The sequence below is a fragment of the Cupressus sempervirens genome, chromosome 6 (genome assembly GCF_028749045.1).
Source record: "Cupressus sempervirens isolate cs-2001-9-10 chromosome 6, ASM2874904v1, whole genome shotgun sequence".
In the NCBI taxonomy this organism is placed as follows: domain Eukaryota; kingdom Viridiplantae; phylum Streptophyta; class Pinopsida; order Cupressales; family Cupressaceae; genus Cupressus; species Cupressus sempervirens.
In genome coordinates this window covers 504,293,280-504,308,580 of record NC_143123.1, presented here as the reverse complement: position 1 = coordinate 504,308,580, position 15,301 = coordinate 504,293,280, and the positions used below count along the sequence as shown (strand labels likewise).

The 15,301-nt window shown below is 41.0% G+C and overlaps 1 protein-coding gene across 5 annotated transcripts in view; it reads left to right on the top strand.

Moving 5' to 3' along the window:
• The window catches only part of EMB2788 (ribosome 60S biogenesis amino-terminal protein), a 140,180-nt gene that overhangs the window by 12,917 nt on the left and 111,962 nt on the right, over positions 1 to 15,301 (top strand). For all 5 annotated transcript variants that reach the window (XM_089788700.1, XM_089788697.1, XM_089788696.1 and 2 more), the window contains 2 exons: positions 11,577 to 12,114; positions 15,110 to 15,264. In XM_089788700.1, the coding sequence (XP_089644826.1) occupies positions 11,577 to 12,114; positions 15,110 to 15,264 (693 nt within the window). The remainder of the gene's footprint in view (positions 1 to 11,576; positions 12,115 to 15,109; positions 15,265 to 15,301) is intronic.

The window sequence follows — 15,301 nt, the reverse complement described above, 5'->3', positions numbered from 1 at the left end:
GTGTGCCCTCACATGTGTAGACAAAATGCTTTTCTTTTTATTTAAAAAATAGGAAAATACCTTTTCATGTGCACACTTAGGAATAAAGGGACTTTGGGGTCTTTATTTAATAAAAAGGGGACAAGTTCTTTCAATTAAATAAAAGACTTAAGATAAAGCAATCAAACCATAGGTTATAGTTGAATAAATAGTAAAGTGATGATTTGATCAAAGATAAGTGATAGACAAATATGCAGAAATTGATAGAAAGGGGGCTCGTGTTCTAGATGACCATCTTTGGGTGATTACAACTATCAATGGAGATAGATACTAAAACCTTTATACAGTGTTGATATCTTCAATAATTGATCTGCCTTTTGGTTCTTTCTTCAAAACTGATCATACAACCGTATTGCTCTATACTAGCATCAAATTCACATTAATACTGATTATAGAAAGTGCGCATTTAAATATTATATCATTACAATACAATACCACACTTCGCTAAACAAAAGTGTTCTTCCTTTATACCAAAATCTTTCTTCTTGTTGGCCTTGCTGCTTGATACTTTTGCTAAATCTTTTGAATTATCTTTTGCTACGTGTGGGTTAACATCTAGGATGTTGTCCCAACATTGTTAAGTAATTGTTTTGGTAAACCAAAACATTTCCTTAACCAAAATGCCTTTATTTTGCCTCCAACTCTATTTTGTTTTGGTAAATTGTAACAACTCCATGCATACATAGTCAAACTTTAAGTGCTTTTACCGACATGCCACATACATCATGTCCTTCCTGTAAGTGCGCATAAGCCCAAGTGCTTTCAGTGAACTGCGCCAAACAAAATAAGCTGACTGTGCATTGTTCTGTTGATATGTACTTCGACAATTTTCTGAATAACTCTACTTTGTTCAGCCCGTAGGTGAACAGGAAATAAACATATAACTTAACAAAATGAACAGGAAATAAACATATAACTTAACAAAGTAAAGTATTATTCATTCATCAAATGCTTCCGTACAAAGTAATAATATTCAATACCAACATGATGCCAATTACATAAGTGTATGCCATATTTATAACATCCGACACGGTGCCAATAAAGCGACATTGCCATGCTCGTACCCATAACCGTCTAACTACCAGGTGCACCGGACAACATCATGATAATGAAGAAAATACATCAAAATAGAGACTAAGGAGGAGGTTGCGTTTTTGGAGTGTCTAGCAATTGACGTAGCTCGTAGACATGATCTGTCCGAATGCGCAAATCCTTTTGTGTCCTGGTGTTGACCTCCATTGCGTCTTTCAGTAGAAGCGCTATCTCTATAGCCTATGCCTGAGCCTCTTGTAGCCCTTTTTCAACCTTTTCTTTATCCTGTAAGAGCACTGCTCACTCTAGTGCCCATGCTGCCTAGTGGCTAGCTCCTCCCAAGCCTTTGCCTCTACCTCGCTGGACCTCGTAGCTACAACCCTTTCTGCTTCTCTATTTGCCTCTGCATGCCGATAAACATAGTAGACGTCTTTATATGCCCCTACTATCTCATATGCCAGCTTTTCCATAGCAGTGTTGCATGGTCCCAACTTAGGTTCTATAGTCCAATCAGCCAACATCTCTGATGTTTTCACGATTGGCCATCCTTTGGCCTCTAAGCACGAGTGAAAACGCTTCAAACAACCCCTTTGGATATAGGCTCAGATCAACTGCAACTCCCTTCTACGGGTCAAAGCATGTTGTCCAATAATTCGACCTCTCTAACACATCCTCCATGGCCCTAATGTATGCCATGGTTCTCTCCTCATCTGACCCATAATTCAACTTGCCCTTAGTATCAACATCTTGCTCTGTATCCATCTTTGTATCTATCTTTGTCTCCCTCTCTACCCCTTTTGCGACAGCCATGTCCACCTCTGGTGCAGCCTCCTCATCTCCGGGTGCATCCTTGGACTATGGTACTCTCGACTCCTGTGGCTCTAGAATGACAGATACTCTTGTCAATACCTCTACCCGCCTTGAGGACTATATGGAGACGCTGACATCTGCAGGGGTGAGTCGGAACTACTGTCTGAAGAAGGCACTGGCTCGGCCCATCACTTCAACACCCTCGTCCTCTAGTTGTACTGGTTGGGCCATTCCAACACTCTTGACCTCAAGTTGTGTTGGCTGTGCTGGCCGGGCCACACTCACGGGTTCAGCTAACAGGGATGAAGCTATAGTGACAACAACCTCTGTGCCAATCACGTCTAGTTGAACTTGAGGCTCGGGCTCTGGTGGCTGGTGCATCTCTATGAGCCCTGCTGTTGGAACTACGACTACTAGATCTGGGGCAACTAAATCCACTGGGACGTTTACGATTGGAGTTCCCTCAGGGGTGGCTAGTGAGGATGGCTCCTTAACAACCTCCAGCTGAGCCGATACATCTGTGCTCTCTGCCATGACCGTGGGTGGAGTCATAACAACGTGCGCATGCCTCTGGCCGAATGGAGGAATAAGCGGTATGGGGGTGGTGGCTATCAAGTGCGCAGAAGTCAACAACTGAGGAGTGAAAAGTGTCTTAGGTGGGGACCCTGCATTTGCCTTATCGTTCCCAACCTCCGTTGAAGTACTATCTCCCTCTGAATCGGTCCCACCACTCTCCATGGTATCCTCTCGTCTGCTATCAGTGTCACTGTAGGCATCTAAGCCCTGCATTACCCTCTTTTGGCTGGCCATTGTGCCACCGGTGTCCAAATGCCTCTAGTAGAATACTGGGGGTTCTCTTGTTGCCAATCTTCCTCTCGGTGGGACTTCAAACTCATTCGCTGGAATTTGATGGAGTGCTGCTTCAAGAAACAACCTGATAGCATGGTGTGGCATATAGAATGTGCGATGCTACAGTGTCATGAATTCCTCCATTCTATCAGCAAGGATGATCGCCCAATCATATACCATACCATTTATAATGCCATTCATAAAGGTAATCTGTGGCAGGGCAATATTTGAAGCCCTACTTCCCTCAGCTAACCTGCTCTTTATCATGTCCATGATACACCGCCAGTGGTGTTCAGTCCTTGACTCTTAGTACCCTTTATGACTGACTCAATTCCTTTGGCATGAGGTCACGTCCCACCAACTTCACCCAGTACTCCTTTCATTCTTTTGAAAGTTTGTGGTTCGTAGTTACCACTTTGTGGCCTCCTTGGCCAGGAATGCCAAGAACCCTAGTGAAGTTGCAGGCTTTTAACGAGACTGTGGGACGATGCTTCTTGTATGCGAATGTACTTGCTCTGTTGTGCCTGTTGTATGTTTCAATCATAGCTCTTAATATCGACTCAAACAACCATATGGAAAACACCGGAAGTTGAATCGCCCAATGTACTTGCGCACAGATCAATATTTGTTTGATGAGGTCCGTGTCAGCTGTTTCTTGCCACCATCTGCGACACTCATTGCCATTCAGCCCTTCAAACTGTATTGTGAGATGAGAAATGTCGGCCTTCTGTGCTGATGGCTGCACTTTAGGATGCACCTTTTGCTTCTTGCTACTTGATGCTCTTGGCCCTGTAGGCCCTACAACACGGACTCTCGAGGCCAATGCTCTCGCATTCTTGTCCATCTTGGCACTATTCTCCTTCAATTGATCCTTCTACTATCTCCTTTCCTTGCAGATTGCATACTCCAATTGATTAACGGTCTCTTGTTTTGTCTTTATTGCAACAAAAACGGTTAGGTTTTCTCTGTGTGGTTGCTTCTCCTTCTACTTCTCCACGACATGTCTTGCTTCAGACCCTTTGGTACCTATGTCTTCCACCTTGTGGCGCCTTATTTTTTTCCAGCTCCTGCAACACCTTGTTTTTTTTTTTCGTGACACCTCTTTTTCTTTCCTGCCCCTCTGGCCTTAGCCTATTCATTTCTCTTCTCTCGGTGCCTACGGAATGCTTTACTCCTTTTTTTCCCTTGCCACGACAATGCTTCTTTGGACGACAATGACTCTTTTTATTTCTTTTACTCTACTTTCCCGCGGCCATGTTGCATATGTCTTGTCCCTTTCCGCGGGCTCCGATTTGTCTGAGATACTGATGCAAGCGGCCACGTTGTGTTCGCAGCTACGCAGGGCCCATGGGACAGTCATGTCCGCGAAGTATTCGCTGCTTTTTTTTTCTTTTTTTAATTTTTAATTTTTAATTTGTTAATTTTTTCTTTTATATTGTAACTTCCTAATTCTAATTTTCGGCAAGTATTACCCCTTACCTTGCCTTCTTGCCGTTCATGATAGATCTTTAGCTTCAATCCATTAATGGCGTCAAGAATTTCTCGCCCGTCCAAGGTCCATAATTTTATAGAACCATTATCACCAACTTCTCTGATTTTATATGGTCCAAGCCATTTGACCTTGAATTTCCCCGATTTTATCTCATTGCGGCCATTGTACCGAAGCACCAGTTGGCTTGGCTGGAACCTCGTCCTTTTCAAATGTTTATTATGCCATGCCTTGCTACTAGTTTGCACCACCTCCGTCACCCATCGCACCGTTAATCTGTGTTCATCCAATTCGTTTAGTCGATATAGGCGCTTTCGTAGACTTTCCATATCTCCGAGTCTATTTTCAATTGCAATCTAGAGGCTTGGGACCATGAATTCAGTTGGTACCACGACGTCTTGCCCAAACATTAACTGGAATGGCGTTTGTCTAGTGGTGACTTTGAATGTTGTGCGGTAGGCCCATAGCACCGAAGGCAACTTTTCCTCCCAGTCTCCTGTTCTACTCCGCATGATTTATATATGATAGCCACAAGGACTTTGTTTGTCGCTTACACCTAGCTATTGGCTCTTGGGTAATATGGACTCAACAATGAATGAAAAATCTTGAATTCAGTTGTCAGTTTTCTGATCACGTGATTCACAAAGTGACCTCCTCTGTCACTTGTCAACTGGATGGGTATGCCATACCACGTGATGATTTGCTCATATAAAAACTTTGTGGTGCTTGTTGTAGAGTTGTCTAGTAGTGCCCATGCCGCTACCCACTTTGTTAAATATTTAGTGGCCACTACTACGTATCGGCAACGTTGGGCCCTACTCACCTTTAGCGGACCCACAAAGTTCAGTCCCCAACGTTCAAACAATTTTTGAGCATGGGAAGGGTTTAATGACATGAAGTCTCGCTTAAGATGTTTGCTTGCTCTCTGGCATGTATCATAGCTTAACACCCATTCTTGAGTGTGGGCCACCATAATTCGACAAGCAGGACCTTCCATGCAGTTGTATTGGGTCCCATGTGGCCTTGCCAGTGGCGCCATCTCCCTCGGAAATTGGGACATGGATAGATATTCCCCAATAGACTTATACCATCCTAGAAGAATGGCGATCCTGAACAAGTGTGCCTTTAGAAAATCATCATTGATCCCTTCCGGTGGCTCTCTTGACTTGAATCGGGAGAGCTGGTCAGCAGTGATGTGAATTTTCCCCGGTTGCACAATAATGGTGAAGGTGAACTCCTGCAGGAGTAACAACCATCTACTAATCCTTCCTTGGATGATCGGTTTGTTCACGAGGTACATTAGCACTTGGTGGTCCACGTAAAAGTTGAATGGTGTAGCCAAGAGGTAATGTCAAAACTTTTGTATAGTGTACACCATCCTGAGGGCCTCCCTTTCAGTGGTGCTGTAATTCTTCTCGGCTTTTGAAATTAGCCGGCTTGCGAAATATATTGGGTGATCAAGGCCATGGTCGCCAGTTTGCGCCAACGTTGCACTGATGGTGAAGTTAGAAGCATCCACATGGATGTGGAACTCCTTGTCCCAGTTTGGATATCCCAAGATAGGCGCTCCCAACAATCTATTCTTCAACTCTTTGAAGGAAGTCTCTTGCTCGGAACTCCAGATGTACGAATCTCCCTTTCGTGTCAACTTGTCGAGGGGAAGAGCAATTTGGGCATAGTTCTTTATGAACTGTCTATAGTATCCAATGTGCTTGAGAAAAGATTTCACTCCAGTTACCTCTCAAGGCTTCCATTTCCACAATCACCCGCGCTTTGTCCAAGTCAATCTTCAATCCTATCTTGCACACAATGTGTGCAAGTAATTTGCCTTGAGGAACCATGAACCGACATTTTTTAGGGTTTAGTGTCAGCCGTGCTTGTTGACACCTTTCCATACATTCTTGGAGTGCTGCCAAGTGGTTGTCCTATCCACTAAAGATGGACCAATCATCCAAAAATGCTTGGAAGTCGCCTACTAACATTTTGTCAAAGATGTGTAAAATGTTTATCTAAAATGTGGCAGGTGCGTTACACAATCTGAAGGGCATCCGGTTGTAATTGTATACTCCATCCTCCACCATAAAGGTAGTTTTCAATTTATCTTCTTTAGCAATGGAGATCTGGTTATAGCCAGAGAATCTATCCATGGAGTACATCTCGTGTCTTGCCACTTCGAGAATTGTGTCCGTGAACAGGATGGGGAAGGGATCTTTTATCGTGACAACATTCAGGCACCGAAAGTCCACACATATTCGGATTTGGTTCCCGTCCTTCATGGATATCATGATTGGTGACACCCACTCACTTGTTTGGATTTTGAATATTATGCCGGCTTCTAGCATTTGTTGTATTTCGTCACCTACGCATGGCGAATAGTTCTTATTCATTCTGTACGATCGCTTCTACACAGGTATGGCTCTGGGCACCAAAGGTATGCTGTGAACACACATCTTTAGTGGGACCCCTTTTAAATCCTTATAAGTCCAGACAAATACATCTTTATACTCCATGAAGATTTTAAATGCTGTAGCCTTCAGTATGAGGTTCCAGCTGTCTCCAATTATGTTCCTCGGGTTTTCTGTATCGCCAAGATTGGTGGCCTCTACTGACGACTCTTCATATCTAATGGCTTTCCCTTCAAAGCGATGGGCGGAACTCTCGTTGATCTCTGCGTAGCCTTCTTTGTATTCCACAAACTCTGGTGAGAATACCTCCTTCCCTTCAGGTTCCTCGATGCCAAGCATGTAAGAATGAAAGAGCTCATAGTCTTCCATCTGCCAATCAAAAAGTCTATTCATTGAACTAGTCTCATCTCCTGAGCATTCCTCCAATTCCAAATGCCTTCGTTGTTCGGATCAATGTGGGCTCTTCCCTCATCCATTCGATGTTTCCTGTCTGATTCGGACACTGATGGCGATGCCATTTCTTCACTTACTATGTTTGGAGGTCAATGGCGAACTTTTGCCCTCTGCTTTCCATAGAATGTTCTTTTTCCAATTGTGATTCACCTTGGCTGCCACCAACCATCCTCTTCCAAGAATGGCGTCGTATCCCTTTTTCTTCAAGGGAATCACAATGAAATCGAGCACAAATGGTTGTGTCCTGATGGTTACCTGTTGAGCCACCAGGGTTCCTAGCGGCTTTATCCCCTAACAGTTGGCGCCTGGTAGGTTGAATGTGATCGGCTACAGGGTAGTTTCGTTGAGTTTCTTCCATGTCTCCTCGGGAAGGACGTTCACCCTAGACCCACCATCCACAATGGTGTCCGTTAGGATGGTTCCAAGGATTCCCATCTTGACCACCGCCAGGTGATGACCATTGCTTACTGTCAGCAACATGGGGTTTGTGGCCGACCCCCCTGGTAAAGTTGGTTCTTCATTCATCTCCGGTACCGTTGGCGGGTCTGTGTAAGTGTTTAATTATGTTGTCCTTAATTTTGGTACTATTTGTAAGAGGTCTTGAAGTTTGATGGGCACCTCCATTTGCAACATTTGGTTCAATAAGTTGTTCACCTCTGTTCGCCTAGAAGTACTTCCATTGATTTTTTTTCTACCCTTCATTGCCCTTTCTATTTCTTCTTGTGCCCCCTGTAGTCTTTGCTTCTCGGTGCGGTGATCTGAATACGTTGCCTGGTTGGCTTGGTTGCGGGTGAGGGCGAGGACCTTCTCCTCCTCAATGTTAATGAGGTTCACTTATTTTGGGCAGTTGGTGTCTTCGTGGTCCCCTAGACCACACCATCGACACATTTTTTGAGGAATGTCACCCTTTGTGCAATCTTTGGTAAAGTGGCTCCATTGGCTACATGCACGACATTGGACTATGGGTCTTCCCTTGGAGTCATACTGCATTCGATTCGTGTTGTCATTTCCACCCCATCCCCATCGGTGGTTGTTTTTGTAGCCGTCGGATGTGGCATTGTTGTTGTTCCCCTGCGTCTCATTATTAGTACTAGAGGTGGATGGATGTTCCTGCGTGAAGAGTATTTGTTGGCTTTGTGTCTTCATGTTATAGGGGCACTCCTTCGTAAAATGACCCAAAACCTGACAAATATTGCACATCACCTTCTTAGGACATGCTTCCCTTGTGTGTCCTTTCTCTTTACAATCGGTACACCATATTTCTCCCTCCTTTATACGGCTAGTGGTTCCCTTCATGGACTTGAACTCCATCATTTGCTCCATGTCTTTTTGGAGGGCCGTACCTTCTTGTTGGGTTCTTTGTCCTTGTCGGCTCTACTTTCCTCTTCAGAGGACTCATCACTCTCAGAGGATGAGGATTTACTCTTCTTCTTTTTCTTTTTCTTTGCCGTCTTTCCCTCACTTTCCAAGTTCATGGCACGGTCGTAGGCGTTTGTGTACAATGTGGGCAGGACTATGTTCATCTTCCTTTTCAGTGTCCCGCAGAGTCCTACGAACGACCATTTCTTTAATTCATTGGTGGGTTGAGTACCCATCCTGCTAAGAAGATCCTTAAGCCTTTGATTGTAGGCTCGTATGGTTTCCTTTTTCCCTTGTTTACAATTGTAGATCTTGGCGACGACCTTCTTGTCATCCCGCAACAGTTGAAATTTTGCTTGAATTTCTTTTTTGAGATTGTCCCATGTGTTGATCTTCACCTTGTCCATATCAGAAAACCAATCCACCGCCACTCCTTGTAGGGTGGTTGGAAACTGTTGCAACCACTCGTCTACGTCTGTGATTGAGTTGGTGGTCCATATGGTTTCACATGTATGACAATGCTGTATGGGGTCTTCCTTCCCATTCCCTGTGAACTTCAGGAGTTTTTGTTTCTAAGACATTGTGTTTCTTGTCCTTTGATGACCGGTTGTGTGCATACCACTCAATTGTGACCCAGAATTGTTAGGAATTGGTCCTGGTGGGTTACTTTGACCGTCGTGTAGTGTCCCTTTGACACTTCCTTGTGCCCTAGTGTCCTCTATTGGCCTCGCCTCTTTTCTTACTTCTTCACAGGTTCCCTCTCGCAGTGGTGTACGGGACGAATGTAGAAACTGTTCCCTTGTCTCCTCGAGCACAATTAATTTGTGCCGTGTATCCTTGAGCAACTCCTCGTTGCTCCGTACCCGTCATTCAGGTGAACTGTGGCATCCTTCGGTGGTTCCTACGCCACCCACACGGTTGCCTTCTACCACACTTGGTGATTCTTCTGACTGCCCCACAGTCCGTTCTTCGGCAAGTTATCTTAGTCACTGCCTTCGTTTAGCTTCGATTAAATCTCCATGCACAAATTGTAATTCATCAATATCCTCCCTCAAGTTCCTATTTTTATTTAAGAGGTTGGGCATTTGACATAATCGTTATATTCAAAAACCAAAACAAAACACTCTTTTATTTATTCAATTTGTATACATCATGTGTTCGACTAATGCGACAGTTACTGACTCTTGAGTGCTCTTGGTACTATGGCGCAAAAACTCATGGTTCTTTTTTGCGATGCCGTGCGTCTCTCTCCTCATAGAAATTCTTGAGGGTTTGTTGACAACGTTCCTCTTGTTCCACTTCTTCCCTGTGTCTCTTCTGCGACAGGTATGCTTGTGCAATTAAATAGTGGAGTTGGTCTAGGAACTTGTTTGTTGTTGGGCTTGCATGCATGGCATCCCACACAATATCCTGTGTAACCTCATTTTCCGCAGCTTCTCTCCGTACGAAGGTTTCAAGGCTTATGCAGTATAGGATGTGGAAGTTCTAGGTCGCCTCGTGCTCGCCTTTCAGAGTTCTGTCTTGTCCTCATCATTAGTTTTCCAGTTGTCTGGTACAGGTATTCCTATTTATCCTCGGCTTTCCATTTGCTGCCACTTTGGATTTGAACTGGCAACGGCGCCGAACAAGAAATAAACATATAACTTAACAAAGTAAAGTATTATTCATTCATCAAATGCTTTTGTACAAAGGAATAATATTCAATACCAACATGATGCCAATTACATAAATTTATGCCATATTTATAACATCCGACACGGTGCCAATGAAGTGACACCACCGTGCTCATACCCATAATTGTTTAACTACCCAATTCGCTGGACAACATACTTCAAACTTATCCTTTCATTTTGCCTTCTCAAAGTAAGCTACATGTTGCCATAAATGACAATCCTAACATATCTCCTTAGCCAAATTGCCAACATTTTCTTCCCGCCTAGAGTATAAATACCAAAAGCATTATTAAAATATAACAATTCATCTAGGGTATCAAATAGAAAAGACATGTACACAATAGTATCAAAAGAAAGGGGTGTGACAAGAGGGGACATCACAGTACACCAGTACTTATTATATTGAGGAGCCGATTTCATGAGGGTTGATGTGCATCCTAGCCAGCAAGCACAAATCCCATATATCTCTATGATTGAAGGCATTGCACACATTTATTTGTGTAATATTCTTGACCTTTGTATCACTTAGTCTTTAAATTTCAATTTATTGTTTCCTGGCATATTTTGCATCTACTCCATGCTAGTTGTGTGTCGGGAGGATTTATCTAGCTTACACTCCTGAGCTCTAGAGGCTTGGTATTTGAGTGCCAAGGAAGACTTTTTTTGCTTCCAGTTGTGATATTAGAATATATGAAAGTATTATGTGAAAACATACATTCCCACAAGAAGAAAGCAATTGGCATGAAATATTATGGGAAGATTTATCAATTTTGCTTTGCAAAAATGGTAAGAAGGAACCATGAATCCTGATGCTGTTGAGGTGGATGATTTTGATCCAATATTATGTTAGTTTATAGAGAGGACTGAACATTTGAGGTTTCGGAGTTCTTTGGTGACACAATGACGAATATTTGGTGATTTAATCGACAAGTGATTCCAAGGACAGGCTACTTTGATTTCTGAGCATAAGAATTGGCATTTGGCAACAGGAAATGCCAATGCCACTTTTTTCAGGCCACTGTCTGCCATCCACAATTTGGACTTTGTACATAATGTTTTTGAGCTTGTGCACAGTAAACTCTTCTAGTATCAATTTTACATTATTTTTGATCAATATAAATGCCTAGTTAATAATTTTGCACAACTTTAAATGTACTTTTGATACCAATGTAGTGCTATTGTCACAAATTTGAATTTTGTGATTTTTTTAATTGATGAAGATTAAAAATTTGGTACAGTTGCATTTTAACATGTGCATGAAAGAAGCATTAATATGTTTTTTTTTGAGTTGAGTTTTCTTTTAAATGTGATATCTACATCTTTTTCTTTATCAAGTGTTCTTTGCCATGCCGTAGTTGAAGGTTCTTTCAATTCTTGTAACGAGTTCATTCTTTGGGGATAGTCGATATTGGATTTTAGATGACCTTGAATGGCTGATCAGTTTGTTTATATTCTTGCATTTTGTAGAGGACATTGCCAATTGCAACGAGCGATTGTTCATTTGATGCCTTCAAACTTCTTCCAGAAGAACCATTGCACTTATCCACTTCCCATCAACAGGCTATTTTATCTGTCCTTGTAGAAACTACAGGAGGACTAAAACTTCTTTCCTCAGGATTTGAAAGCCATGGGCCCATCACAGGACAACTGTATAAACATTTGCAGCCAGTACTGAAGTTGATGTTGTATTCTCCAGCAAAAGATGTGAGAAAGTATGCCCACCTGGTGGCATATAGAGCAATGTTAAGCACCTGTGCCTTTGAGAGAAACAAAGGAGAAATTGAAGTTTGGTTTTCTTTCTTGTCCGTTCAGAACTTTGCAGAGATGGCCATCAAGAAAAGCCAAGAAATACATTTGCATGAATGCAAAATCAATGATATGTCTGGGGGTTTAGCCTCTGCAGTGGTGGATTTCTTATGTGATGCTGTATCTGCAGTTGGCAAGAATTTATTCAAGTATCTGGATGAACTACATTGTCTTCTCTCTACTTTTAGTTCAAGGGGAGGTAAGCAGATTGGTCGCTCTAGTCTTTGCTTCTTCCTGAGGGCAAATACTGGACTAACTTTATGTTAACAATGTGTCTTTCACAACTAGATATGCATAAATAATAATCATAGCTGTGCTCTTATTTCATGTTAAGAGTTACACTTTTTGTTTTAGCGCAGGCCTTTGCAATTTATTTTAGCCAGGAATTTGTTATGGAGCTATCCAGTACACCACCTTTGACAATACATCTTCTATGCTGACCAATTTCATAATGGATCTGGTCATGGTACCAAAATTTTGCAGAAGGATTTTCTGATTTTACATTAGCAATAGTCCCCTGGATTTTGTTGATAATTAAAGTCAAGTTTGATGCTTGTTCATCTCTTTTGTGAAGAAATAAAATTGGTTCGCAATTTTCTCCCTTCCGAAGGCAAGAATGCAGCTGTCTTATGAAATTTTTAATAATATCTGGTTATCTAACTCTAATTTACTTTAAGTTAAATTAAATTGATCTTTTAGTACAAATGTACCTGGCAATCAAATGAGACATACATTACTTTGCAAGAAACAAATGGTACCTGCTAGAGTTTTCATTGTGTCAGAGATCATTATTTAAATAGTGGCATGTGGTTGTTCATGACACATATAATATGATCTTGTGATCCTTTTAATTCTTCCTATATATTAGATTTGCTTGTGATTTCCTAAACTGAATTTTATTAGTTTACGAAGGCCAATGCCATTAATCTAAGCGTCATTTATTTTCTCTTGGGAACCATTGTTGTACATATATAATGAATAGTCATAGACTGGAATGCATTCATAAATGACAGCACTTGCTTATGAAGCATCTTATCTGATTTTTTAAATCCTTTTATTCTATTAGATTTGCCTGTGATTGCCTAAACTGGATGTTGTCATTTTAGGAAGGCTAAATGCCATTAATCTATGAGTAGTTTCCAAATTTCCTCCATTGTTATACTAAGCAACAAACTTTGCCACTTTCTAAATTTCTTCATTTATTGAATGTGCTCCTAATGAACCAAAAACTGCATGAATGGGCAAGTGAATTAATAATTCAAACCCTTACTTTAGAAACAAGACAAATTTGACTCTTTGATGTGCTTTGGATGAGCATCTTACAAAGCATGATAAGCCAATTAGTGTAGATATCACTTAACAGTTATTTATTAAAATGCAGCACTTGGAATCAAACAGACATAACAGCTGGAGAAGGATAATAAGATTCCGTTATCTCAATTTAATTAAATTTACCTTCTTATATTTTTTCCCTTCTTGATGACTCAGTGAGCCATAATTAGCAGAGATAGTCCACACCTAATTCTAACCTGTGTCTGATTTTTTCAAATTAACAACTTGGCCAATAAGGCTGCCATATTTTCTCTGTTTTCCTAGAAAGCCCTGACAACAATTATTGATGGTTGTAGCATTCAACAAGAACAGAAACGTAGCAAAGTATTAAGCATGAACACAAGATATTACCCTGGACAACCTAACATGGGAAGAAATTTCTCAATACTAAGGCAGCTTTTTTCTCCAGCCACTTTTTATGCTGCAATTATGAGCTTACTGCCTTCTTGCGGCCTTCAAGAAAATTGATCTCCAAAACTACAATACCCAGACACTTGCATTGCCCTGCAACTTGCTAAAAAACACATCACTATACTACATTTACCAAAAGAACTACCTGATTGTACTCAATTAGCGTCAATCTGATTGCTTTATGACAAGTTACGTTTGAAACAGAATTTTCAAAAGCCAAAGAAGCGAAAGGTACATTGCTTTGAAACCATCCCATGAGCATTCAGGTGTTTTTGCCAAAACTCCTAGATGAGATAACGCAGAATCAGCACATGTGAGTGGAACTATGCTTCTGGCTCCACAGTCACCGTGAAAGATCTGTAACTTTCATAATAGTTCTCTAATCTCCAAGATACATTTGTAACCACCACCTGCTGCAATTATCAATTTGGAAATCCCTGTGATGCTATAACTGGCTGTTTTTCCACTTTCAAAATTGAATTCTATTTTCTGTTTTTGGGATAAGGAGCTTATTTTAGTCACATATGATCTCAAGGGGCATTAACCATCATATAGGTTAACCATTTGCAAATTTTATAGACTCCTGTTCAACTGGTACACTTTATTAACAAGAACAGATTTCCACAATCAGTCATAGTAGAGATATGCATATTCTGGATTCAAATTTTTTTTATCTCCTATAGCTCTTCTCATCCTGATGATGGATCACTGAGTGTGATTCGAAATGTTGATGCAAAAATGTGGCACACAATCGAATCCAGAATATGCATCTCTCTGGTATACTTTACTTTCAGTTGTATTTTATTTTTAAGAGTGCTTACAAGTTCCATCGTTGCCTTATTCTTTATTTATGAATTGTGTTTTTCATCATCAAATGTTTTGGTGTCTTGAAATTCATGTTCTATGTCATTAGCCTGTGTGAAATGACTAATAAGATTGCTCATTTCAATTTCCAATACTGAAGGTTCTTACTCTTCTGAGTTACTAGAGTTGAAGAATAAGTAATCTTTTTTTCATCAGGGTGAATTTCGCTTGTTCGCTTTTGTTATGAGAAGCATCTTTTGGCTGTTTTATGCCCCATACCTCCCATTTCATGTCTGTCCGTTTCTGTTATTAGAAAATATCTAGAATCATAGAATGACTTGTCTGTCTTGGGTTTAACTGTGGCACTAATTATATTTTTATTAAAAAAATAATTTTTTCTTTCAAATGATTTCATCCCTTCGACTTGAAGAAAATAACAGCCTAGTTTTAAACACTACATGGTTTTCTTAGCCTTTGATGAGTAGTTGCTGATGCACAATGAATTATGGAAAACAGATGTCTGACACCAACCACAATTTCATTCTGAAAAGTGAAAATTATTAGTTGGGCCTGTATAATAAAGTTTCTTGTCTGTTGATTTACTCTTTTATTTTTGATTAATAACTTACTCATTAAAAATTATGCAGATCTTTCACCTCCACATTTTAGCCCTCTTGTGATCTGTGTCTTGCAAAAGTGCCTTCGAGTTGTTGAGTCAAGTTCCAAAAGTCAGAAGCTTGCCCACCGGACAATGATTTCATTCTATGTGGCCAGTGTGATGAACTTTCTTTTGCAGGCTCAGGTGTGTATCTGTTCTTCCTCATACAGTTCATTCTGAG